Source organism: Myripristis murdjan, chromosome 23, assembly GCF_902150065.1.
Source record: "Myripristis murdjan chromosome 23, fMyrMur1.1, whole genome shotgun sequence".
NCBI classification, from domain to species: domain Eukaryota; kingdom Metazoa; phylum Chordata; class Actinopteri; order Holocentriformes; family Holocentridae; genus Myripristis; species Myripristis murdjan.
The window spans coordinates 25,882,013-25,908,976 of record NC_044002.1 but is presented as its reverse complement, the minus strand read 5'-3'; the positions used below and the strand labels follow the sequence as shown (position 1 = coordinate 25,908,976).

Genomic DNA, 26,964 nt, shown 5'->3' with positions numbered 1-26,964 from the left:
ACCGGAGTCCACCCCGAAGCTTCAGTTCATAGTCTTGCACTGTAAATAGAGTTCACATTTTTGTAAATAAACACAATTATACTTGACAGCCTTGTATTAATTAAGGGTTATTCGGCTTGGGAGCAGAGGAAGTGGCACATTCATGTTGTGCCCCTGGTTTCCCCTAGACGGGGTCATAACACACATTTAAAAACTACCTTTTGCTTCTGCGTGATGCTAATACTTAGCAATATGCAAATCTCTTTTGGCCACCAAACAACACAGTGGACAGAGAGTGACCGGGCGTGCAACCACACCTCGATCTGTGTTTTAAATTGAACGATATCTTGTTGGACAGTATTAATATTTCTGGTGAGGAAAAATATGTTGTGATAATTCTTGTTGCAGCCTGATGATACAGTGATGGTGTAAACTTTAAAAGTGTAACTCATATTTGAGCCGGACTGTTGCACTGAAAGGGGAATGAGGTTCTTCCAGTGTGTATTAAAAATAAAAACGCAGAACACACGACATCATGACTCAAACAGGTGGAGCTCAGCTGATGAGGCCGCTGTTTCAGTCAGCTGTCCCAAACAAACGTCAAACACAAGGTTTAACACGCAGGAGACGATTCATCACTTCCTGTTAACTTGATCACAGACAGTCGAGCGATGTCCAGGAGCTGTGACTGAGTTGCATCACTGATTAGTCATTTTGTTGGTCAAATGTCAAATTGATCCGTGAGCGAGCAAAGGTCAACAAGATGCCTTTTTACACTGCTTCCTTATTCTGACCAAAAGATGCATTTCACGAGATTAAAAAAAAAGAAAAAAAAGGTACTAGCCAGTGTTTGGTGTTTTTCCATTGATTAGTAACTACTGAACACAGTGGAAAACTATCAAATTATCACAAAATTTCACATTTTCCATACATAAGGTAGTAAAGGCAATCTGTTTTACCTCATTAACATGCAGATTTATGCCACTGTCTCCTCGCCATTCATTTGTCACCGCTACAGCCAGAGAAAATGTGAAACTGAAATCAGTATTGTGATTCGGACCTGCTATCATCTCCGACTAAAACAAGTCGAGTGCATGATGTTTTCAAAGCGATAATATCGGAACATATTTAGGCCACCTCCACCTGAGAGGCAAGGTGGACCAAACAACAACAGATGAAGGTCAAAACAAGAATGATCTCCCCCATGAACCTCAGCCGCATGAAAATGACAGAGGAAACAGTAAAATGACAGGAAACGTCGTAAAATATCAGTGGACACAATAACATGACGGGGGAAATTAAATGTCAGATGAAACAATGCAAAGGAGGAAACACAATAAAATGAGGAGACTTTAATGTCCCTCATGCCGCCGGGACGTCACAGGAGCTCAAACACAAACCTGGAAAACAAACTTTGAGAAGGAGCAGCAGGCGGAGTGTCAAAGCCACAGTGAAAAACCTCGGATCACATGAAACTAGACGACCTCATCACTGCTGGCACCAAACACGTCGTGCTAGCTTATCGGGCGCAATGACACTAAACGTCTGGGTAAAGTTCGGCTAAATGTTTCGCATGTCCATTTCCAGCGGGCTCCCTTGACCTCTGACCTCCAGCTGTGTGAATGAAAATGGGTTCTCTCCCCTTTGCAGACACGTCCACCTTCTGCTAATCCCATGCAGTTTGGGCCCCAAAGCCTGCAGTCCACATGTGTTCTTGTGGCCTGTTGTAAAATGGTGTGTGTGTGCAGACTGGGGCCTAAACAGTCTTGGAGCTGCATCAGTTGGCTTTGACTGGAAAGCTGAGACTCTTGTGGATTCAATGAGCCACATTTGATTCCTGCTCTGCTTCTCCAGCTGGACGGACAGGAAGGGCCAGTTTCTGACACGTTTACACAACACAACGCTCAACATCCAATCACAGGAAAATACAATTCCTACAGAGAATCTGAAAATGTCAAAGGTTTTTGACACCAAATCAAGTATTTCTGTGGTGTTCCTCAAGGTCTTGGTGTCCCAATGTGGTGTTTTGGAGGGATTTTTGATTGTTTTTATTAATTCTTCAGCAGTTAAAAATGGCTAAATTTTGCACCAAATCAGGGTAACAAATGGTATCATTCCAAAAATTGCTGCAATCATGATGCTCTAGCCCTTTCTACGTTCTTAACTAAATGAATGAATAAGCACCAAACCAGAACACAATGTTTATTCTAGATTTATGACTAGAATAATTTGACACACAGAGCTGAGCTGCATCTCAGATTAATTTTCAGATTCCCAGCTTTCAGATGATGTTCACCACTTCTATTTGGCTTCTACTGTTGACCTTTGACCTCTACTTGAAGACCCCCTATGCCCCCACTAAAATGGATCTATAGAAGAGGGCATAATGGTGAGCGGTTAAGGTATTACATTTCTAACACTGTGTTAGATAGATAGATAGATAGATAGATAGATAGATACTTTATCCATCCCGAAGGAAATTCGCAGTTTTTCAGCAGTATCCACAGATTACAGATCAAATAAATAAAAAATAAAGAATAAGATCTAAGTACAGCACACTAGAGATCTAGGTACAACAGTGTGCAAAAAGCAATGTGCAAAAAACCATGTGCATAGGTGTATAAAATGTGCATAGATGTAGGTCAATGTGCAAATTTAGAAGAAATATACAGTATACACATGATAAATAGCAGTAAGCAATATAAACACTATAAACAAGGGATATAAAAAAATAGAAATATGAACAATTTAAACAGCCGAGGAAAATAACCTAAACCTGAGGAACACACGCTCCGACCGAGGTTCAGAGTTAGTGTGAAACCATGAGACCAAGACCGTCGACAGAACCTGACATTTTCAGTGTGTGTATCTGACTCTCTGTGTGTGTGTGTGTGTGTGTGTGTGTGTGTGTGTGTACCTGCGTCGTGGTAGTTGCCCTCGTAGCAGCTCTGGAGGCGGGCCACCAGCTCGGGGATGCGGCCGTTGTACTTCTCCACCACGGCGAGTTTGGTCTCCAGCTCGCGGTCCTCGGTCTGCTCGGCGTACCTCTTCAGGCCCAGGTAGCCGTCCAGGCTGGACTTGAGGAAGCGGCGGATGAAGGCGTCCCTGATGGCTGCGGGACGGCGAGGAGAGACAGCAACAACACGACAAGGGTGACGTCTACAATAAAAAACTAACTGTATAAAACCAAAAAAGTGTGTGTGTGTGTGTGTGTGTGTTTGTACAGTGTCTCACATTTTCCTGGTCTGCCTCCGGACCTCAGCAGCCAGATGTCCATGATCTTGTCGAGGCCGGCGTTCGCCAAACCCTGAAAAAGACATAAAAACAACAACAAAAGGTTTAAAAAGGTGAAGCTACTTACAGATGTGAAAAAGAGGCTGAACACTTAAAGTTTTAAAGTTAGACTGGACGGCACCAGCAAGGCTTCATTTAATCTGAGATTAGTTCTAATCAGAGTTTAGTAAAACTAGGTTTAAAAATGGTATTATAAATACAGTTTGTCATTTTTAAATTTACTTTATTCTACTTTTCTGGTCATTTCCCTCTAATGTTTTATTAATTTGTTGATCATTTTCAGGGGATTTTTTGCTTATTTGCCTGTTTCTTTTTTCCTTCATGTTTTTCAAAAGAAATCGATTTATTTATTTGGCCCGGTTTCAAAGGGTTAAACTTGCCCAAGTTTAAGCTTAACCCCTTGTATTGTCGCGAATTCGCCTCAAACCACTTCTAGTCTTAATGCAGCTGAGGTGGTGTGTGTATCCCACTGATGCTGTTGATGCATATTTCACACATACCAAGAATTGTATTGGAAGCACTCTACCACCAATAATTTAGCATCTGCTTGAAGGCAAAAACACAAACAATTTATTTGTGTAGATAATTGTAAAGAAATTCAGGCAGTAAGGAGTTAAAGTTAAAACTGTTTAAGATCACAGTTTAATCTGGAGTTTGAAGTTTTGACTCATCAGAATTAAATTTCAATCCATGTTTAGAGTCAAAATTTAACTGAGGTTTAAAGAGAGGTTTACATTTAATCCTTAACTTTAAACCAGTTTTGAAGTTTGGTGCAAAAGCATTTACTTGTGAACTGTGATTTAATCTGGTTTAAAATTTAATCCAAAAATCACTCGCTGCATTTCCATAAAATATTTTAAACTCTCCCTCCTGCCACTGATTAAACCCCTTAGAAAATCATCTCTCACATTTATTTTACATATTTGGATTTTTTTCCACCGTAAAACATCCCTTCATGCCTCAAAATGGTTTGGATGCAACTCTAAATTTCCCCTCATTAAGTATGCACGGATATATGAATATGCAAATAATCTGTGCCCTCCCACAATCCCCACACTCCGCCTGCTCACGTCATATTTTATCATTTATCCAAGCAAAAAAATATTTTTCAACTTTTAAGGATTCAAGGAACTTTATTGTCATACCAGCTCACATTTACATGTTGGTGGTACGAAATTAGAACTCAGGTCCCGGTATAAGCCAAAATAAATAAATAAAGCAAGGTAAAAGAAAAAAAAGTGAATGTAAGTAAGTAAATGTAAATATAAAATATAAAATATATAAGTATGAACAGTATATATCAATTATAAACAATATGTATACATATAAACAGTACATGTAAATAAATATAAACAGCCTATATTGTCATAAAACTGTCAGTGACTTATTGAACGTGTGTGTGTGTGTGTGTGTGTGTGTGTGTGTGTGTGTGTGTGTGATCTCACCCCCACAAAGTGTATGCGGCAGTTTGGGTTGGCGTCGGTGAGCCGGACAGCTTCGCTGAACACGGTGGCGTTGCACCGCGATAAGATGGCCGTCTTCCCTGGAGCGCGACTGACACCCGACCTCGCCGTCGCCATGGTTTCCTCACTCTCACCATACACACTGCCTGCGCACACACACGCACACACACACACACACACACACACAAAACAGTAGAGATCTTGACACCATTTTTGAAACATCTGGAAACGGGTGTTTTGGCCCAACACGTCGGCATATCCCTTTAAAGGGGCAGTTCGTGGTGTTTACCGGCCTGGTTTCCTCCTACGAGGATCTTCTGGACGTTCTTGCACACGGCGAGGAGGGTGGCGCCCACGTAGGCGATCTCCGGGCCGAAGCGGAAGCTCTGCAGACAGAAACAAGCGGCCTGGCGTAAACACCGGAGCAGAGAGACAGGGAGCTGTGTGTGTGTGAGCGGCTGCCCGCGGCTCATTAGCGCTCGGCCTCCTGAGGATAAGGCAGGAATGTGCGCCACAGACTTTCAGAGGACTGTCCTGGGGCAAGGATTTATTTTCCCTTTCATTCTTTTTGTTTTTATTTATATACACATTTGCAGACTTGGCGTACCCTGCAGATACCAAAAATTCACAGAGGTTTTTTTTTTTTTTTTTTTTTAAATCCACACAATATGACAATATATACTAATAACATGAATTCTTACCACTGTTACGCCACTACAGTTATACTATGACTATAGTATTACATATTATTATCACTATTATGCATGGAAGTAAAATATTATTACCCTGATATTTGCACTCTTAATAGTATTTTTTGATTAAATTATGCTGATACAATGACAATTACAGTGAGAATGCATTATTATATATTATATATTATAATTATACTCCATAATTATTCGCAGCAACTATTTTGAATAACTCCATTGCTAATCTATGGATGCAATCAAGGTGACCTGTTTGACTACCCACACAGTTTCATTTATTTATTTATCTCATCGTCAGTTCCTGCACTTTTATCTTCAAACACTTTATTTCATTTTATTCTAAATAAGGAGGGAAAGTGTGGAGGAATTCTGTTGTTCAAGCCTGTTTAGTGTTTAATTCGCTGACATATCTGACACTGATCACTGAAAATCATTATATGTTGTGTGTTTTTCTTACTTATTGAACTCATGTTGCTGTGTTTGGAATGGAAAAGTACTGAGAAAGTGTGTGTGTGTGTGTGTGTGTGTGTGTGTGTGTGTGTGTACCTCACACAAACCCAAAATAAACCAAGTCAACAGCACCCAGCAGAAAGACAAGGACATGTGAAATAAACCATCCAACCCATGCGTGACAACCATATATCTGCTCATGTTTATCATGAAAATCATTTATATTCTGTATTCATACGGCGATTCCTGCCACTGATGTTCAAACTAACTGGAGAGACACTCCCTCTGTTTTGCCTCTAGGTAATGAAACATGACTAAGAGATTGAGGTTAGTGAGTGAGCGGCGGTGTCGCAAACTTCCCTACCAGTTAAATTTACCACATTGCATTTGAAGAACTAATAGGGTTTTTGTTACAGGAATCCCACAGAAATATGACAGGTGACAGTGTGAACGTGTGTGTTGCAGCTAATATACGAATACCACAGAAATATGACAGGTGACAGTGTGAACGTGTGTGTTGCAGCTAATATACGAATACCACAGAAATATTACAGGTGACAGTGTGAACGTGTGTGTTGCAGCTAATATACGAATACCACAGAAATATGACAGGTGACAGTGTGAACGTGTGTGTTGCAGCGTGAGCAGCGGCTCTACTCCGAGTCTCTCACAGATGACTGAACTTCTCACCTTAGAGTCCAGCCACCCTCCCGAGAAAACCCATTTCAGCCGTTTGTACCCGCAACCTTTTTCTTTCGGTCATGACCCATCGCTCGTGACCACAGGTGAGGGGAGAGACGAAGACTGACTGGTAGATCGAGAGCTTTGCCTTCTGGCTCAGCTCTCTTTTCGTCACAACAGTGAGGTACAGCGAACGCAGCACCGCCCTGTTGTGCTGCTCCGATTCTCCGGCAAATCTCACGTTCCAATGTTCCCTCTCTCGTGAACAAGACCCCGAGATACTTAAACTCCTTCACTTGGGATAAGAACTCATTCCCGACCTGCAGAGGATATCCCGCTGGTTTCCTGCTGAGAACCATGGCCTCAGATTTAGAGGTGCTGATCTTTGTTATTTATTAGAAGTGGTGATTCCATGGGACCGAATCAAGTCGGACAGTCGCCGAATCCCAGGACCGGGCGTCGGGTTCTGCCACTTGGTTTCCTGGTTCCATGGTGTCAAGCTTACCCTGTGCCATACCATCTACTATCTGTATTTTTCATTTTTCATATTTATTATTTTCATCAGTATATCTTACATTTTTTACATTTCAACACTTAAACATCTCATATTCTCAGGCTACTTTATTGTATATACTTAGCCCTTATTGTCTTCAGTGTATATATTTCGCATATTTAGTCTCTATTGTATATACTTTTAATTTTTTTTTTTTTTTTAATTTTTTGTTTTTATTGATGATGCTGCTGTAACGTGTGAATTTCCCAGTCTGGGATCAATAAAGTATACCTATCCTATCCTATCCTATCCATCCCAGCCGCTTCACACTCGGCTGCGAACCGGTCCAGTAAGTGCTGAAGGTCACAGACCGATGATGCCATTAGGACCACATCATCTGCAAAAAGCAGCGATGCAATCCTCAGCCCACCGAACTGCAACCCCCCTCCTCCACGACTACGCCTCCATATCCTGTCCATGAAAATCACAAACAGGATTGGTGACAAAGCGCAGCCCTGATGGAGTCCAACACCAACAGGAAACAGGTCCGACTTCCTGCCGAGAATCCGGACACAGCTCTCGCTTTGGGCGTACAGGGATTGGATGGACCTGAGGAGTGCCCCCCCTCGCCCCATACTCCCACAGCACCTCCCACAGAATATCCTGGGGAACCTGGTCATACGCCTTCTGCAGATCTACAAAACACATGTAGACCGGGTGAGCATACTCCCAGGCCCCTTCCAGGAAACCTGCGAGAGAGAAGAGCTGATCCGTTGTTCCACGACCCGGACGGAAACCGCATTGTTCCTCTTCAATCTGAGGTTGGACTATCGGTCGAGCACTCCTCTCCAGCACCTCAGAGTAAACTTTCCCAGGGAGGCTGAGGAGTGTGATGCCTCTATAATTTAAAGTTTAGTTTAAAAAGGGGGGACCAGAGGGTGTGCGCAGAAAGACAAGGAAATGAGAAATAAACCATCAAACTCGTGCGTGACGACCATATGTCTGCTCATGTTTATCATTATAATCATTTATATTCCATATTCATACGAGGATTCCTGCCAGTGTTGTAATGGAAAAAACGCTGAGTCATGCTCCTGAGACTGATGTTAGTGAGTGAGCGGCGGTGTCGCAAACTTCCCTACCAGTTAAATTTACCACACTGCATTTGAAGACCTAATAGGGTTTTTGTTACAGGAATACCACAGAAATATGACAGCTGTGCTCATTTCACCAGCCTCTTGGTTTAGTTTTCTTCTTTTTAAAACCTCATCTCTTTCCTGTGCGTATGACACTCTCTCTGTCACACACACACACTCACACACACACTCTCTCAACTAAAGAAACAAGCCGAAAACGGAAATGATGCGCGTTTATTTGCGTATTGAGTGGGAAAGTGAGATCCGATCACAGGTGGGCAGGTGAGGTGTGAACAGAAAGTGTGTGTGAACTTGTGTGAGGTACAACACAGATGTGTGTGTGTGTACCTGTGTGAGGTAGTAGAGGTGTGTGTGCTGCACAATGCGCAGGGCGTTGACGGCGCCTCTGAAGGTGTAGATCTGCTGGTGAGGATCTCCGACCAAAATCTTGCCACAGTGCTGAGACAGGAGGACGTCCATGATGGCTGAGGAACGGGAAGAGAAAAGGAAAAAAAGGAAAGAAGAAAAAGAAAAAAGAAAAGAAGTAGTGTGAATGAGAGGCACAAGGTCTATAATTGAAGTAAACAAAGTCACATTTTCACAAGTCAAGCCTGTTTTATTTATTCAGCTCAATTTTATTAAAAAAAAAAAAAAAAAAAGTGATGTATAGAACACAAGAGATGCACCTCAGCTGCACAGAGAGGTAAAACTACAAGATAAAAAATAAATGGATAAAAATTAACACAGGGTTTAAAATTTGATTTTTGCATACATCTGCGGTAAATTTGCAAAGTTCAGTGCTCAAATTTACACCAACACAAACCTTTTTTCTTTTTCTTTATTATTATTATTATTTATTTATTTATTTAGAAAGCAGGTATACATTTGAAAGCAGCCTCTATACAGTCAATAGCAGGGACATCTGCTCATCAACAAAACAATGAAAAAAAAAACTAACTAAGGTTGGGCCACAACAATTATTACCTTTATAACTAAGTATCCATGATTATCACATATAGAAAAAGAAGAAAAGAAAGATAAATACCTGCACTTTCACACATTTTTTTTTTCTTTTTAACCCTACCCACCCCAACCCATCACCAGAGATCTTTCTGTACATTTCATTACACTTTACAAATAGGATATTTCAGTGTGTCCTTATACATAGTGGGCAAAACGACTCCAAAAGACAGACAAAGCAAAAAAAAAAAAAAAAATCAAACCATAAACAGAAGCAGCTCATATCATAGTTCTAGCAATGTTGAGTGCTTCCTTAATAGCATTGAGCCTAACCTGGTCTGCAAGAGCTCCATGGATAAAGTCTCTATATTAATCTCTATTATTATTATTATTATTATTTTAAATAGCGCACGGTGGAGCTCCCAGTGCACATATACTGTTAAAGATTATTTGTGTCAGTCATCAAAATGAACCCGTCTATATTTGTGACCTGCTTTTATTTCCTTTTGCACAAAACTCCTGATCAGCAAAATCTGGAAAAACAAATATTACCGCAAAGATTACTGGAAAAATTATGAATATGAGTCCTGATAATGAGACTGGTCGACCCCCTAAATAAGTTAGATATAAAAAAAAAAAAAAAAAAAAAAAAACAACGAAACAAAGAAAGAGAAAGCAGAAGGGGACTGAGTCAGAGCAGGGGTTTGGTCTCAGCGCTCTGGTATTTTTAACCGAGGATCTGTGGAATGTGTTGAAACAGGCCGACACGTCGCTGAGGCACACCTGAGCGTCTGTCATCAGCCCACACAGGCGGTCGCTGGTGCTTCTGAGATACGGCACGATAAAACGCCGGCTTCCTGCCTCGTGACACAGAAGCTGCTGCAGATAAACTGATTTCCTGAGAGATCTGAGGTTGGACTGACCTGCAGTGACATGAGAGCCAGCGAGCTGCCCGGTCACAGAGATAATATCACTGTGACTATTTATAACCACGGCCCGAAAAGACCTGTGGCCCAGCAAGAGAGTGTTTTCATCATCATCATCATCATTATTATTTTGTACTGTTTTGGAACAGAAAACAAACTGTTTTGTATTTTTACTTTCAGGGGTAGGTTTTGGTAATTTTCTTGCAATTTAATTTTAAATATATATATATATATATATATATATATATATATATATATATATATATATATATATATATATATATATATATATATATATATATATATATTAATATTTGCAGTAAGTGATTCTGTTTTTTAACAGAAATTTTCTAAATTTTGGTGGGGATTTTTTTTTTCAAATTGTCTTGTAATTTAATTTTAAATATACATATACAATTACTTTAAAAAATCTATGTTTTAAGCAATTATACATTTATCAGTTATAGGATTTCTGTTTTGTTTGTTTTTTTTTTTTTAATTTTCTGGTCATGTTTTATAACTTATCTGGTCACTATTTTGCTATTTTTTGTAAAGGTTTGTTGCAAGATTTTTTGTTTGAAAAAACAAAAATGTATGAGGAAAAAAGAAAGAAAATTCATGAGAAAAAAGTTGGAAAAATAGTTTTTCTTTTGATTTTTTTGGGGGGTCATGGAACCACATTGCTCAATTTTTCTTATTGGCTCCTTGACAAAAAAAAACAAAACAAAAAAAACAAACAAAAACAATTGTGAGCCTTTTTTCTAATAAATTTGCCACTTAAATCAGAAATTCTGAGTTTTTTCCTTGGAATATTATTTATCATTGTTATATTTTGGCTGCTCAGCTCTAAGCTCACGTCAGCAGACCACAACCAGCCGACATGGTGGTTCATGTTTTTAAAACTCAAACCGGCGTCCGCATGAAGCCGCTGCACGAAGCCAGGAGGGAGAAGGTATCGGGGGAAATGAGCCAATTCAGCGACGAATATTTTTCTGTATGATACTTTAGAGGGTTATTATTTTAATTTTTTCGACTTGCTCGTTTAAAATCCATAACTTACCTGGTGTGCAGTCCTGAGCCTCGTCGATGAAGATGACGTCGTATTGGTCGGACAGGCAGGGCCTTGGGGTTCTGAGCTGCCACAGCTTCAGGTAACCTGGACAGCAAAAGGTCACCCGTCAACACCTCAGGCTTCAACGGGGCAACTAACATCAACACGAGTCCACACATGGATATTTAGGCTGCTTTCTGATTTATTATTTTAAATCAATCAATTTGTAGCCGACCGATCAATAAGAAATTGCATGTTGGCTCAAGAAATTAACACAGAATGTAGAATTAAATCAAGTAGAAGAGACACACACAACAAACACACAGCAGACACACAGGGCGATTGGAGGGGAAGAGGGGGTAATATTCAGAGAAAAAAATTGCAATTTCTGAGATTAAAGTGGTAAATTTGCGAGAAAAAACACATAAAATGATGAGAAAAAAACTCAAAAATTCTAATATTATCAGTCATTTTTATCACATATATTTTCAATATTTTAAAAAACACACATGTAAAAGAAAAAAAAATGTTCCCGAGTTTTTTCACAGAAATTCCCAACTTTAATCTCAGAGAATTTTTGAGTTTTTTCTCGCAAATTTGTGAGTTTTATTGGCATGAAATTGTTAAACTGTCACTTTATAATTTGAGAAATTTTGACTTTTTTCTTGTACATTTGTGAATTTATAATCTCAGAATTTAAAAGTTAGGAGAATTTGAGTTTTTTCCTCATAAATTTGTGAGATTTTTTTTAGTCTCATAAAAACTCAAAAAAGTGACATAATTGTGACTTTATAATCTGTTTTTTTCTAATAAATCTACCACTTTAATTTCAGAGAATATCCATGTTTTTTCTCATAAAGTGATGAATTTAATCTTGAAAAGTTTTCTTCCCTGAATATTACACCTCCAGGCTCTGTAATTTATTTCCCCTCCAGTGGCCCTGAGCTCTACACAACCGTAAAGGTGAAGTGATCAGCTGTTGCGGCGGCGGCGGCGTACCATCGTGGGTCATGTGATAGGCCTGTTCACGCGTCTCGTTGGGATCTTTCATTTTGCTCCAGATGCGCCAGGCCTCCGTGGCGTACTCCTGCGATTTCAGAGACAACAGCAGCGCAGGAAACACTTTAATGTCACACACACGTTGTTGCCTTGCAGCACCGCGGCCATTTCATCATTTTCATCCCTTTTCTTTTATCCTTGAACTCCCAGAGAGAATAAACCTCAGCTCCAGGTGAGCGCGGCACCAGAGAGGCAGCACCGGGTTTCCCACTCTGCCGTAAAATTTTCTGACTTTCCATGATGAAAATGTCTCTCTGTTCATTTCTATAAGCAACAGGGTGCAAATGCAACACGGCGTTTTTTTTTTTGAAAGTTTTATATTCTTTATTATTTATTATATTCTTTAGTATTATTCTTTTTCATTCTGCAGGTGAAGTCAATGGAAAATAAATGCTACATCTGAGTATTTTTTTTTTAAATGAGGCTGTCATAATTCTGTGATATTCCATGACTCGCTCCAAGAAACTGTCACATCTTCTGACGTTCCCTGTCTGGGATTGCCTGGAGCCCTGCAACAAACACACCTGAAGAGACTTAAATTCAAACCCCTGAAACAAGAAAACATCTGCAAGATTACACATTTTCACACGTCTGAAGGTGGGACACTCCTTCTCCTGATTGTGTGTGTGTGTGTGTGTGTGTGTGTGTGTGTGTGTTCACCATTTTCTCAGCGCCTGAGATGGGCTCCATTTTGCCTTTGTTGTTCTTGCGGTTGTAGGGCACGTGGTGCTCGCTGATGCTGCGGTCTGCCGAGGCCATGAAGGCGTTGAGGGTGGTGGTTATGACCTTGGCGTGGATGAAGCCGCCACGACCTTTGGGCAGAACCCAGGAGATGGAGAACGGACGCAGGCCGGACGCCAACTTCCTACGAATATGGTACCTGCGGCAGGAGGACGAAGGCATGCGGACATGAATTTAAACTCAGAAACGACAGAAATAAACCTGGGAATGAATCCAGTTAAAATGATCAGCCCAAGAATCTCCAAATGCCTCCAAAATATCCGAAAACATCCAAAAACCACCTACAATGATCAATCGCTTCTATGGATCAAAAAGCAAAATCACTCTGTACAACTGTTGTTTAAATAATTTGCTCATTGTAATCAAGTAGTGATGTAGGGCTGGGCCTTGTGGACAAAATCAAAAATTTCACAAGCGATTTTTGATAAACAGCCCTTAGTGACGTGAACATCATGACAAACAGGTGGAGGCAAACAACAGAACAACTAGAACCTTCATTTAATGTCAGAAAATTATATCCTTCAAAGGACGTCCAGCGGTTCAGTTCCTATGGGTAGCATTTCCTGTTAGCTTAGCATAAAGACTTGAAGTCTATGGGAGTCGTTAGCCTGGCTCCATCAAAGTGAAAAAATAACCCTCACAGCAACTTCAATATTTCATTCTAGCAGCATTTCTCACAAACTCTTCTGGTATCTCTATTCTCTTGTTTATCAAACAAAGCATTGATGCTAATGTTTACCTTTTGAATTTAAGAGTTAGTAGGTCATAAAATCAGAACTGTCCATATGAGCATCAGAAAAACATATAAATTATATATAAAATATAAAATTTCAGTACAAGCATGATAAAATCTTTTTTTTTTGTACATGTACAACAATAAAAGTCCCTGAAATAAAAAATAATTTTAATGAACAGGTCCAAATAAAAAAACAGGTTATTCCAGAAAAATCCCAGGTTATCAATTCAATTTAATTTCAATTCAGTTCAATTTCATTTCTTATGTGGACCATGTGTCTGAATAAAGATTCAATTTGTCACCTATGATTTTAAAAATTGGTTGATGCGACCACGCCTCCTTGAATTGCAAAAAAACCCAAAACAAAATAAAGAAAGAAAAAAAAATGAAGGAGAAGTCGTCAGCCTGACTGACAGGGACTGAAAGCCACACATGGATCATCATCATCATCATCATCATCAGGATGAAGAGGTGAACATCCTCACAGGCCCTGTCAGACGTGTGTTTCAGCTCCACATGATCCAGACAGCTTCAGAGAGCCAGGCTAACCACTCCCATAGACTTCAAGTCTTTATGCTAAGCTAAAAGGAAATGCTACCCATAGGAACTGAACCAGTGGACGTCCAGAGGTGGAAATGGTGTCCAACATCTGGTCTCAGGCTGGGGAGGCTGAGGAAAGGGGGTTTTCTCTAAAACAGTGGAATAATCGTGTACAGGTCTCATGGCCGGGAGCAGGCAGACAGGCTGACCTCCTGCCTTCGTCGTTGAAGGCCAGCGAGTGGACGGTCTTGCAGGCCACGTTGCTGGGGAAGCAGCGCTGCGCCTGGACGGCCACCGACTTGTTGAAGGCCACGTAGAGGAAGCGGAGGTGCGGCCTCTGCTCGGCGTACTTCACCAGCGTGGTCGTCTTGCCCGTGCCTGCAAAACAAAACAAAACACGCAGCGCTGACCTTTCAGACACGACCTCATCGGACGGCGACTGATGTTCTCAGAGAGTCAGTGAACAGAGCAGCTCAGCTTGAATAAATCTTAAATAGTAATATGTATTTTAATACTTTCTATGTCCTTGAAATACAATCATCTGTGGCTTTTCAGGAGGCCATGGGGTTAAGCTGTTAGTTCAGAGCAGGGACGCCCCCTGGTGGTGTTTCAGAGAAGCTTCACCTAATCTGACTGCTGCTCCCATTTAAAAGGGTAAATACACTCAAAACTCTTGAAACAATCCACATTTCAACTGTCTGAAAGGCACAAATTACTTTTCTAAACTCCAATTAAGCTTCCTATTTAAAAAAAAAAAAAGTGTATCTGCCTTGTTACTCTGCTATAAATCTTTAGGCCCTAAGCTTTAATCCCTGACTTTTACTGTTTTAGACTTTTATGCATTTTTGCAGATAACGCCTGCATTTTTATTACAAAACATATCATGTCTACTCAGCTGACTGTGACCTTATGTTGTGATTTAGCTGTGTTTCCTTGTTTTTTATTGTTTATCTGTACACCGGCACCACTGGGCCTCTAAATGAAGATTTTGCCTCAGTGTGTTCTCTGAGGATTCAAATGAATAAAATCAGTCAGTCAATAAAGTTCACCTCACACAGCACAGTGAGACATATCAAATGCTTCAAGTTATATGTGTACAGTGTTTTTTTAGGGAATAAAAAGCACAAAGTGTCTGAAAATACAGTTGATTTTGGTGGATGCTGGTGTTAATACGGTCACATGCAGCTCTTTATGCACCGCAGCATCACGGTCTGTACCTGCGAAGGCCATGATCTTCACCACCTGGTCCGGCTCAATGTCGTGGCTCAGGATCTGCTGCTGCTCGTGGGTCACGTGGACCTGCGGCCGCCTGGCAGCAAACAAATAAATAAACAAACAAACACCAACAGGACATGATGTCAACAAGCACACAAACACTCAGCAGTCCGGTCAAACCTCCGCAGATAAAACACCCATTTGATCCCAGCTGATGTGACGTTTTCTCGGTTAAAGCTGCACGAGGTCAGAGAACCGTTTGACCTTCAAACCCCAAAACCCTGCGAGCCGACACCAGCGACCTGCATGCAGCAGGCCTGTGCAAAATAACCGAGACCTCATATCCTGATATCAGTCATTTCATATCCCGATAACAATATATATCACGATATAGCACATTTTCTGTAAGTGACATGAATAAATAGTTTATATAAAATCACTGCATAGAAAGGCCTATTTCTTTTTACATTTTGAATTATATACTTGACAAATACTTAATCATATTTTATTATTTTTCTCCTTTTATTCTGAGCCTTTGTGCAAATTTTCAATTAAACAGAAAATATGACTATGTACGATAGAAGTGTAATGACGGAAGGAGGCTATCGGCGATCTGCACATGCTTCTCAATGCTGGCACAATTTTTTTTCCAGGCAACAACAGTGCCCTGAATGCATCACATGGAGCGACATTTCCTCAGTCAGTTACGTGGGCCTTTTACTTTTCCGTCAAAAGCTAGGCTGCAGGTGTGCACGGCTCCTGCAGAGGGCGCCGCCGGGGCTTCCTGCTCCTCACCAGAACTGAAGCTGAGGCCGCTGAGGTCCGCTAGACTCCTCTGAGCGAAAACCTCCGAGGTTCTGTGCCGGCTGATGAAAACAACACGAAGCTGGTTTTCATGCCTCGTCAACCGGCTGAACTGAGGAGGTTTGTTCTTTTGTTTTTGCCAGCTGATCCTCAAATCCCACAAACTGCAGGGCGTCACTAAATTGACGGTGAGAAATAGATCAAAACGTTGCTTTGTAGAGAACGTTTTGTCTCAGTGGATGCAGCCGCACGTTCTTGTTGTTTTTATTGGAGCTGTGACACTCACTCTGCTGTAGAGCATCACGGCGTAGCGGCTGCTTCACCTTCACACAAGATTTATCTAGACATCAGGGAAGCCAGCTCACTAGACATCTTTAAAAGATTAAAGACCCACCTTTTCACTTTAGCCTTTAACGAGCTCCTATTTTATTCCACATTGTTGTCTTTTATTGTTTTATTTGCATCTTTTGTTTTATTTCAAATTTTATTTCAATTTTTAGCCTTTTCTTTTTAATTCCACCCGGTGCTGTGTTTTGTTCTTTTTAATGTTTTAATGCTTTTTATTGTGAAGCACTTTGAGCTGCAATTCTTGTATGAAAGGTGCTATACAAATAAAGTTTTATTATTATTATTATTATTATCTACAGCTGTGTCACTGTGTAAGTTATGCAGGCAGTTTCTGTTGCCTGCGGTTCAGAGGAACAGGAAACATTGTCCAAACTGCCGTGATAAATTACCAGGACATGATGTATGTCGCACAGCCCCACTTTGTAATTTAAATTTCCACATCAAACTCTTGCCGAGTGCATCTCTGGACAGTCTGATGGTGAGAAATGAGGCTGTGTGTTGCTTTAAGCACAAATGATAGTGTCTACTTCCTGTACACATCAGTGTTGCGGTGCGTTCCAGCTCTCACCCGTTGTGATCGCAGCCGACAGACGGAGGAACGTTCTCCATCAGGTGAAGCACGTAGAAGATGTTGTAATGAACCCTGGACGGGAAGAGGAGAAGAAGGTCGATGAGCAGGATGAGGCAGAGGAGGCGGAGCGGCTGATGGGCGGAGCTCAGTCTGACCTGTTGCTGATGCGGACGCCGTTCCTCATCATGGCGAGCAGCATGGTGGCCATGTGGCTGAGGTATTCTGTGACGGCGGTGTGCGACAGGCAGCCGGACAGCAGGGACACCAGCGCCTGGACGTCGCCGACTCCCTCGCTTAAGATCAGGATGACCGCCATGGCTGCGTACGGGTTGGGACCCTGCAGGGGGAGAGACGTCCACAGATTAGGGCCGCAGCGATGAGCCAAAAATCAATGACAAAATTAGTTGCAGACGGATTTAATTGTTGATAATTAGTTGATTAAACTGAAGCGCTGCAGCTCTGTCTCAGACTGACGTGACTTAAAAAGTGAAATTCTTCAGTTTGCTCCAAACTGGCAGGTGTTGGTAACCCTGGTAACGGTGTTTCTGAACAGGAAAGACTATTGTTTTGGTATCTGACAGACAGGAAAGACCGGGGAGAGAGAGAGGACAACCTGCAGCGAGTGGCCTGAGGTCGGCTTTGAACCCAGGATGCTGCGATCAGGACTCAGCCTGAACACGTGGTACTCGCTCTTATCCAGCGAGCCACCGGGACGCCCCTGCTTCTGAACAGTGAGGGGACACTTTGGGTTAATGGAGATGTGTAAAACTGGCTGTCAATCCCAACTCTCATACAAAGTGAGCATCAGTGTAGAGCAGAATGCCGTCACTGAGGGAAAGGACATTTAATTTCTGACCCACAAGACCCTCCTTCATCTGAACATGTCAACATGGTCTCCTACAGCAGAGCCGACCCCTATCAGCCAATCACAGAGGACCGAGTCTGAAAGCTCCTTCATGAAGCATGATGTCATCCACAGCAACAAGAGAGAAGAGAGAGGACATGCTGTGTGACGGACACAAAGACGGATTGAAAACTTTCCTTGGTAAACCACTCAAGTGTGTGTGTGTGTGTGTGTGTGTTGTACCTCGATGCCGAGGCCGATGTGTTTCTGAACGTCAGGAATCCGCAGCCGGAGGCAGGACTCGGCCTGAGGAAACAGACGATGTTTCTTCACACACCGCAGGACGTCCTCCGGTCGCACTCGCTCACCGAGCTTGTGCTGGGCCATCACACTGAGACACACACACAAGGATTATCCCTCTGATTGTATACACACTTAAGATAAGATATTCCTTTATAAGTCCCACGGTGGGGAAATTTCACGTATTACAGCAGCAAAGTGGATAGCAAGATATGAAGCATAACACTTGCATAAGCACTTGCATCACAGTGTGACCATACAGGTGATCTCCTGCAGAGATAATTAACTACAAATAAAATGTGAAATAAGAAATAACCAACTAGAAATAAAGTCATGTGTTATATTATATAATTATATAACATTTCAGCCTACCCCCATTTATTGCCCCCTCCTACCCCAACCTTGTAAAGCGACCTTGGGTTTTGGAAAGGCGCTATATAAAACTCAGCTATTATTTTTATTATTATATAATTGCTATATATTCCAGGGTTTCCCAGTGCTTTATAGGCCTGGCGGGCCGCCAGGCTTTTCTTGCCCCCCCGCCAGGCTAAGCGTCGCTTGTTTATTTATTTTAAATAGTTTTTTTATGCACCAGAAACAGTGATACCAAAGACGGTATATAGAGATTTTAACCGCATCTGGTGATATGGTTGAAAGCGCAATGGCGACATCTTATGGTCGATACGTGAACACTTTGTTTTTCCGAAGTCGGAGGAGCACTGGAGGAGACGATGAGCCCGCTCGTTCACCCCCAGGCTGAGGGGAGTGCATCCCCGGCGAGCCGACCGAGCCGCGGCTCGATGATGAGGCAGAGCCAGTGCGAGTTAGCACGGATGTTAGCACGTCGTCAGAGCAGAAATTACCAGGATAACGCCACCAAGTTGCACCGCTACGCGGAATATGGCAGGATTTTACATAAGTTGAATGAAATGTGGTTTTTGAGTGGAATATGAACATATGTCTGGCAAAGGCACAGAAGATTTCCAGCTACCGCAGCGCACTGACATAGATTGTGTAACAAAGTGAAGAGTCGCCACTCTGCTCTATTTTCACTGGCTAACAGCAGCACACTGGCTTAGCTTGTCTATTCAGAGAAGAGGTATCACTCTGGATTATTTTGCAATCTATGTTATCACAGGTGTGTTTGATAAATAATTTACATTTTTAAAATAATAATAACAATTTAACATGTTGTTAAATTATTGGCCAACTTCTCCTGGCAAAGAACTACAATCTATGATCAATAATCAATACATGATCAATAATCACTTGATCAATAGATGGTTCATTAGACTTTTATCTGGTGCCTCTTGAGCCTTTTCGTTGTTTTCAGGCAGCAGGTCGGCCGCTCTTGGGTTTAGAAACTGGTCCTCGTTGCAAATTAAAGAAGTTAAACATCATCAAAAAGAAAAGAACACTCTGTCCTGAGTGTATTGTTCGATACCTGCCTGTGTGTGTGTGTGTGTGTGTGTGTTCCAGTGCAGACTCACACGACCAGGTGTCGCACGCTGAGATGGGACTTTGTGCTGTCCAGGACGCTGCTGTTCGTCAGGAGGCTGTTGATCTCCCGCACCGTGTTCTCCTCTGCCATCACGTAGCGGAAGTACTGCTTCTTCAGGGGCAAGAACTGCACACACACACACACACACACACACACACACACACACACAATCAATCTGAAAGTCTTCTTATGTTTGTTTTAAATAGTCTAAGTACACTTTTGCCTTTGACAGAATATTTGTTGATTTCATATTGTTATCTAAAATCTCTGAATGGAAAAAAAGTTATTTTTCCAATTAAACAAAATGCAGAGAACATTAGAAATGGTGGTGTTTTTTTCCTCCCTGATGTACAAAACAAATCGAGACCCAAAAACCACAACACAAACTGAACCGTGGCTTTATTGAACTGTGACGCTGCAAATCACTTTATGATTTCTGTTGTATCTTTCAGCCGTGCTGTATGTATTTATCTTCTTTACAGTGTCTCTCCTTGGGCTGTGTCATATGATGATATATATATCGTGCCACCGTAGAAAAACGTCTATCATCCCATGTTTTGCTCTATCGTTTATTTCGTTGTGTCACAAATGGACACCTGCCGTGGCTTTGGCTGCGTCTGAACACGTGTCGCTCCAGATGGTGCATTCAGGGCACTATTTCTGCCTGGGGAAAAAAATGCACCAGCATCGGGAAGCATGTGCAGAACGCCGACTGACTGCTGTCATCATAACACTTCTGTTATAAACATTTTATATTTTGTTTACTGTTGAATTTAAAATTTGCACCGAGCTTCCAAAAAAGGAGAAAAACATGTTAAGTATGTAATTCAAAATGTAAGAAGAAACAGGCCTTTCAATCTGGTCATTTTATATTTATTCATGTAATTCCCTTCTAATGTGCTATGTTGTGATACACTATATTGCCAAAAGTATTCGCTCGGCTGCCTTCACACACATATGAACATGAGTGACATCCCATTCTTAAACCACAGGATTTAATATGATGTGGGCCCATCCTTTGCAGCTAGAACAGCTTCAACTCTTCTAGGAAGGCTTTCCACAAGGTTTAGGAGAGTGTTTATGGGAATTTTTGACCATTCTTCCAGAAGTGCATTTGTGAGGTCAAACACTGATGTTGGACAAGAAGGCCTGGCTCGCAGTCTCCGCTCTAATTCATCCCAAAGGTGTTCTATCGGGTTCAGGTCAGGACTCTGTGCAGGCCAGTCAAGTTCATCCACACCAGACTCTGTCATCCATGTCTTTATGGACCTTGCTTTGTGCACTGGTGCACAGTCATGTTGGAAGAGGAAGGGGCCCGCTCCAAACTGTTCCCACAAGGTTGGGAGCATGGAATTGTCCAAAATGTTTTGGTATCCTGAAGCATTCAAAGTTCCTTTCACTGGAACTAAGGGGCCAAGCCCAGCTCCTGAAAAACAACCCCACACCATAATTCCTCCTCCACCAAACTTTACACTTGGCACAATGCAGTCTGAAATGTACCGTTCTCCTGGCAACCTCCAAACCCAGACTCGTCCATCAGATTGCCAGATGGAAAAGCGTGATTCATCACTCCAGAGAACGCGTCTCCACTGCTCTAGAGGCCAGTGGCGGCGTGCTTTACACCATTGCATCCGACGCTTTGCATTGCACTTGGTGATGTGTGGCTTGGCTGCAGCTGCTCGGCCATGGAAACCCATTCCATGAAGCTCTCTACGCACTGCTCTTGAGCTAATCTGAAGGTCACATGAAGTTTAAAGGTCTCAAGCTATTGACTCTGCAGAAAGTTGGCGTCCTCTGCGCACTATGCGTCTCAGCATCCGCTGACCCCTCTCTGTGATTTTATGTGGCCTACCACTTCATGGCTGAGTTGCTGTCGTTCCCAATCGCTTCCACTTTGTTTTAGTACCACTAACAGTTGATTGTGGAATATTTAGTAGCGAGGAAGTTTCACAACTGGACTTACTGCACAGGTGGCATCCTATTACATTACTATTACAGCACCATGCTGGAATTCACTGAGCTCCTGAGAGTGACCCATTCTTTCACAAATGTTTGTAGAAGTAGTCTGCATGCCTAGGTGCTTGATTTTATACACCTGTGGTCATGGAAGTGATTGGAACACCTGAATTCAATGATTTGGATAGATGAGCGAATACTTTTGGCAATATAGTGTATATCGTTATCGGGATGTGAGTTTTGGGTCATATCGCACGGCCCTCGCCGCTCCTCGCCCGGCGGTCTGACCTTGGGGTCGGTGACGACGTCCCTCCAGCGGTGGCAGACCCGGGCGGCGTTGCGGTAAAGGTCCTGTGCCGGCAGGAGGCTCAGCAGCTGCCTCAGCACCTCCTCTGGGAGGTCGTCCATGCAGCCCTGAGGCTCCTGCAGGCGGCTGCTGCTGCCCAGCAGGCCGAAGTGAGCGTCCGGCAGAGCCTCCACCTCCTCCTCCTCCTCCTCCTCCGGCCTGGTGTGCTCCCGGCTGCTCGAGACGCCATCACAGCGATCAAACTCCTCGTCATCCCCGAACATCTCTGCTGTGATTCCCTCCAGATAGTCCACCTCCTCCTCCTCCTCCTCCTCCTCCTCGGGGTCCTGCTTTAAAGGGGTGGCCAGGAGGCTGACATCATCATCCTCATCCTCATCCTCATCATCGTCCTCCTCTTCTTTGGCCTCTTTCAGCTCCGCCTGGAGTCCATGTGCGCTGGAGGCAGATTTGCGCGGGCTGGAGCTGACCACTCCCGTCACAGAGAAGAAGCTGGTGATGCCTTTCTGCTGAGGGGACGGACTCTCTGACGGAGAGCAGGAGAAAAAAAACAGAGAGAGAGGATGATTAGAATAATAATATATAAAAAAAAAGAAAAAGAAAAAGGTGAACTTGAAAGAAAAAGAACATGTCAGCAGCAGCACCTTTTGAATGTCTTGAGTGCCTCTTTCTATCTTTTCAATCTGGCTTTTATTTTGGAGTAATGTTACAGCCTTAGTTTTTCAGTTTAATCCTTTTATTTATATTTTATTTATTTGTTTTTAACATTTTATGATTTTTCTTGCTGTATTTTTTAGTCTAGCATAATTTTCACTGTTGGCTTTTTTTTTTATTTTAATCCTATTTTAATCCTGCAGTGTGCTGCATGTTTGTATGGAAGATGCTGTGTGAGATGAGTTGAGGGTTTACAGGATTTCCTGTAAAAAGAGACGATGGTCACTATAAAAAAAAAAAAAAAAAAACACACTGTTCTGTTTAACCTTTGAGCTGCTCTCCTCTTTGGCACACTGAGTGTTTACCGTGCTTGCGTCTCTTGGTGGGCGTCCGGGGGTAAAGCCCCCTGTTGGGGTCGTGTTTGCCCTGCTGGCAGCGGAGCGTCTGGGGCTGCGTGAGCGCGCCGCTGCCCTCTGGCCTCCTCACCAGCTCGCTGCACTCCTCTGCGTTCAGGTGCCTCCTCTTGGCCTTACCTGCAACTCACAAAACAGTTTCTACTCAGGCAGCGGTCACAGTTTTCAGAGCACTGGGGTTCAACAAATACGTCACTTTTGTGAATCTATCAAGTCACAATTTATCTTTTACTAAAGTCTCCAAGAAACGACCTCATGACCTCCTGTCGGCCATATCGCCCTGTCAGTCTGTTCCATAACCTCGGGTTAACTAATGAAAAATTCACAACTCTTCTCAGGAATTTAAAGTCTCCAAGAGATGACCTCACATGACCTCGGCTTCCTGTCAAGCAGAGCATCTCAAACAGTGACATCATCCTGCTCTCGTGGCTGTAAATTAAAATCCCAACCAATAAAACCTTCAAAAATCTTTAAACATCCCTTCTAATCCATCTGTTCCCTTCAAAATAAAAGTGTGTTCCTCCAGGATATATGCAGGAATCTTGAAGTAAATTTTAATACCTTTTTAAGACTTTTTCAAAACCCTTTCAATATTTTTTAACACCTCACCGCACAACAACGGAGTACTTTTTACCACGGATCTTTTGTAGCCCAGAGGAGATATGTTGCTCAAACACTCGGTATGTAGTGTTAGTGTATGTTTATGAGTTGTAGAACATAATAAATTATCTTGAAGGAGTAGATGCTAAGTTATTATTTGTTTTAAAAATGTAAATTAATTATCAAACGGACCTAACAATTCAACTACCATGAGCAGTAGTATGCTTGTGTGATTGATTGATTGATTGATTGATTTTTATTAGTGTGTCATGCACACAGGTGCCCAGCCCATAAAGGCTTACAAGACACAACCATATAGAAAAACAAACAATAGTCAGAGTCATCAGATGTCAAAAATCAAATATCCAGAAAACACGCCTAGCAAATAGGTAATAAGGTCATACAAATAATTCTTTTTTTCTTAATGACCATGCATTTTTTATAAACCTCGCTAAAGCAAATACATCCTTCCTGAATAACCATTCTAGTTTACTTTCATCATTTAGCCAAAACAACTCAGGTTTAACATACTGCATTTTTTGAAAAAGAAACTGCCTCTCTTCATTATACAGAGGACAATGGAACACAAAATGCATTTCATCTTCTGTCACCTTTAAATTACATAATGAACAAGTTCTCTCTTCCTCTGGAATGGAATTGAATCTACCCATTTCTAATGCCAGGGGGAGAATCCCAGCCCTCAACTGGGCATACAGGGATCTTTTACTTCTGTCCAGGGAAAGGGTTACATATGGTTCTGGGCAGTAAACATTTTTTAGTTGGCAATAAGTTCTGAGTTTTGTGTGAATGAGCAGTAGTATGCCTGTGATAACACAGATTGAAAAATAAGCCAAAGTGATACCTCTTCTCTGAATAGACAAGCTAAGCCAGTGTGCTGCTGTTAGCCAGTGAAAATAGAGCCGAGTGGCGACTCTTCGCTTTGTTACACAATCTATGTCAGTGCGCCACTGTAGCTGGAAAGTTTCTCTGCCTTTTGGACTCGTACGGTGCCGGGGCAGGTGTTGGAATGGTTTTTCTTGGTGGTGCAGTGACTGGAGGGGTTGCGCCACCCAGATTTGCTTCTCTCCATGTAATTCTCCCCAGACATACGTTCATATTCCACACAAAAACAGCATTTCATTCAAATTATGTCAAATTCCGCATTAAAGATAGATTCCTTTTTATTTGGCTAACTCCGTGATTCGGCCCTAGTTAAGTTGAACGCATGGATTCATGTAACATCTCGGTGCGTTCGTAATATGCACTGGGAGCGCCAGAGTGTGCTTTATGCTTCTGAATTTCCACCCGCCCGCTCGCTCTGGCGCTCTCAGAGACGATTTACAAACGCACCCACAATAGCCTAGTTTTTTATGTACCTGTTCATCTTTGTCTTTTAATAAAAACGAATAAATTCACACACTTTTACGATGTTTTTGGGACTCAAACTCTTGGACAGCTAATTCAGAAAAAATACTTTCAAAATTTAAGACTTTATAAAGCCGTGATGAGACTTTTTAATACTTTTTAAGGGTCTTAATTTTCCCAAAATTGATTTATCACCTTTTAATACTTTTCAAGACCCCGCGGATACCCTGTCCAGGGTTGCCAGATCTGTGAGACAAAATCAGCCAAACAGCAACTCAAAACCAGCCCAAAACCCGCCCAACCGGGTATAAAAACGGCCCAAAAATCAGCCCAATACCAGAACTCAAAATATGCCCATAAAAATCCATATATGTAAAAAAGAACGGGGAAAAAACTCCATGAACTTGAACTATTTACAGCATTGTCCAGTTTCTTTTCAGACATGTTGAGCTCCCTCGCCCCGGTCCCTGTCATACAGAACTGTATTGAACAAGGCCAGCATCTCTCTGGTGGGCTCAAACTCGTGGCAGCAGATTTCATTAGTCATTCAAAATATGAATCTTTATTCATAGGCATTATTCATCATCTGTATGCCACAGTTCTGCCCAAGCCCAACCCGCGGACCAAATTTGTTACCCGCGGCAACACTTAAAAAGTAGCCCAATTTGGCGGAAAAAACGCGGACTTGGCAACCCTGACCCTGTCCTCTGCCAAACTGCTCCCCTGCACCGTGTCCACCAAAACATCCTGTTTCAACAGGAACTACATAAAATAAAGACAATAAGAGTCCCCCTATAATGGGGTCTGGGAGATATTTTGATTTCTTGAAGCTTTCTCAGCTGTGGGAAACAAACTTTTCAGGGGTTTCCACGACATTATTAGCAGTAAAGCTGGCTCTAGTCTGACCAAGGTACCGTGATGTGAGTGAGAGCAAGCAGCAGGTTTAGCGTGTCAGACACACACACACACAAAGTAAAACAGCCATTAACAGCGAGGCAGCTGGTTAACTAAATTAACTTTATCTTAACTTACCTTTGACAGCCTCCTCCATGTTAAAGTTGGAGGATTTTCCTGCTGAACCCAAACACCGCCGGGCTTCACATCACCGCTCCGGTTAGCTTAGCAGGCTAACGGCCGCTAGCTAACACTGACAGTTGGCCGTTATTCTGCCGGCTGCTCGGTCATAACACCATAACACACACTCTGCTCGGGTCAGGCCGGGCGCAGGAGACGAGACCAACCCGCTGCTTCTGGAGGAAATAACTTTGGCTTTTGTTTTGTTTCTGTTTCTGTTTGGTTCGCTGCATTTAAAACTGCCTCCGAGCTAGCAGCGGCGAAGCGACGGAAGTTTGTGTGTCCGTCCGAGCCACGCGATTGGCCAGCTTCTTCTTCTTCTTCGTGGGATTTCAGTGCAGGTTCGTCGTCTTGAGCCTGACTCTCTTTGGCGCCCCCTTCGCCCCAAAGCAGAACTACATGGAGGAAAAACAGCACTGAGGAGGTTCTTTAAGTTTCACTCATTTAAAAAAAAACAAAAAAAAAATGGACACTTATCACAAACAGGAATATTTGTTGTAAGTTATTATGATATTGTAGGAAACAAAATAAAAATATAAAAAATAAAAAATATCGGGATTAAATTTAAAGCAAATATATTTTCCTTTTGCTCTAATTTCTGGTGTAAAACCTTCATGAAACTTAAGTGTTCCTGGTAGTGCTTCGTAGCTCCTCCACTGCAGCTGATGCATGTGAAAAACCCCAGAACAGATCAAACCTCTCACTCTCATTTCATCTGATGTCTTTTTTTTTTTTTAAATAAGAGGTCCTAACTTTATTTATTGTTGTAGAAAAGAGCAGCATGGCTTTTGTTACTGTA

The 26,964-nt window shown here is 42.1% G+C and overlaps 1 protein-coding gene across 1 annotated transcript in view; it reads right to left on the bottom strand.

Annotated features, from left to right (window-relative positions):
• fbxo18 (F-box DNA helicase 1) overlaps nt 1-26,469 on the bottom strand; it is a 40,939-nt gene extending 14,470 nt beyond the window's left edge. Inside the window, exons 1-17 of the mRNA XM_030045992.1 lie at nt 26,124-26,469; nt 23,079-23,246; nt 22,044-22,585; nt 19,789-19,925; nt 18,242-18,389; nt 17,310-17,491; nt 17,152-17,226; nt 15,434-15,525; nt 14,426-14,594; nt 12,860-13,079; nt 12,140-12,227; nt 11,150-11,245; nt 8,552-8,688; nt 5,026-5,122; nt 4,719-4,882; nt 3,214-3,286; nt 2,897-3,091 (exon numbers count right to left, since the gene is read on the bottom strand). Coding sequence (XP_029901852.1) covers nt 2,897-3,091; nt 3,214-3,286; nt 4,719-4,882; nt 5,026-5,122; nt 8,552-8,688; nt 11,150-11,245; nt 12,140-12,227; nt 12,860-13,079; nt 14,426-14,594; nt 15,434-15,525; nt 17,152-17,226; nt 17,310-17,491; nt 18,242-18,389; nt 19,789-19,925; nt 22,044-22,585; nt 23,079-23,246; nt 26,124-26,142 — 2,602 coding nt within the window. The 5' untranslated portion in view covers nt 26,143-26,469. The remainder of the gene's footprint in view (nt 1-2,896; nt 3,092-3,213; nt 3,287-4,718; nt 4,883-5,025; nt 5,123-8,551; nt 8,689-11,149; nt 11,246-12,139; nt 12,228-12,859; nt 13,080-14,425; nt 14,595-15,433; nt 15,526-17,151; nt 17,227-17,309; nt 17,492-18,241; nt 18,390-19,788; nt 19,926-22,043; nt 22,586-23,078; nt 23,247-26,123) is intronic.
• Between the last annotated feature and the right edge of the window lie 495 nt (nt 26,470-26,964).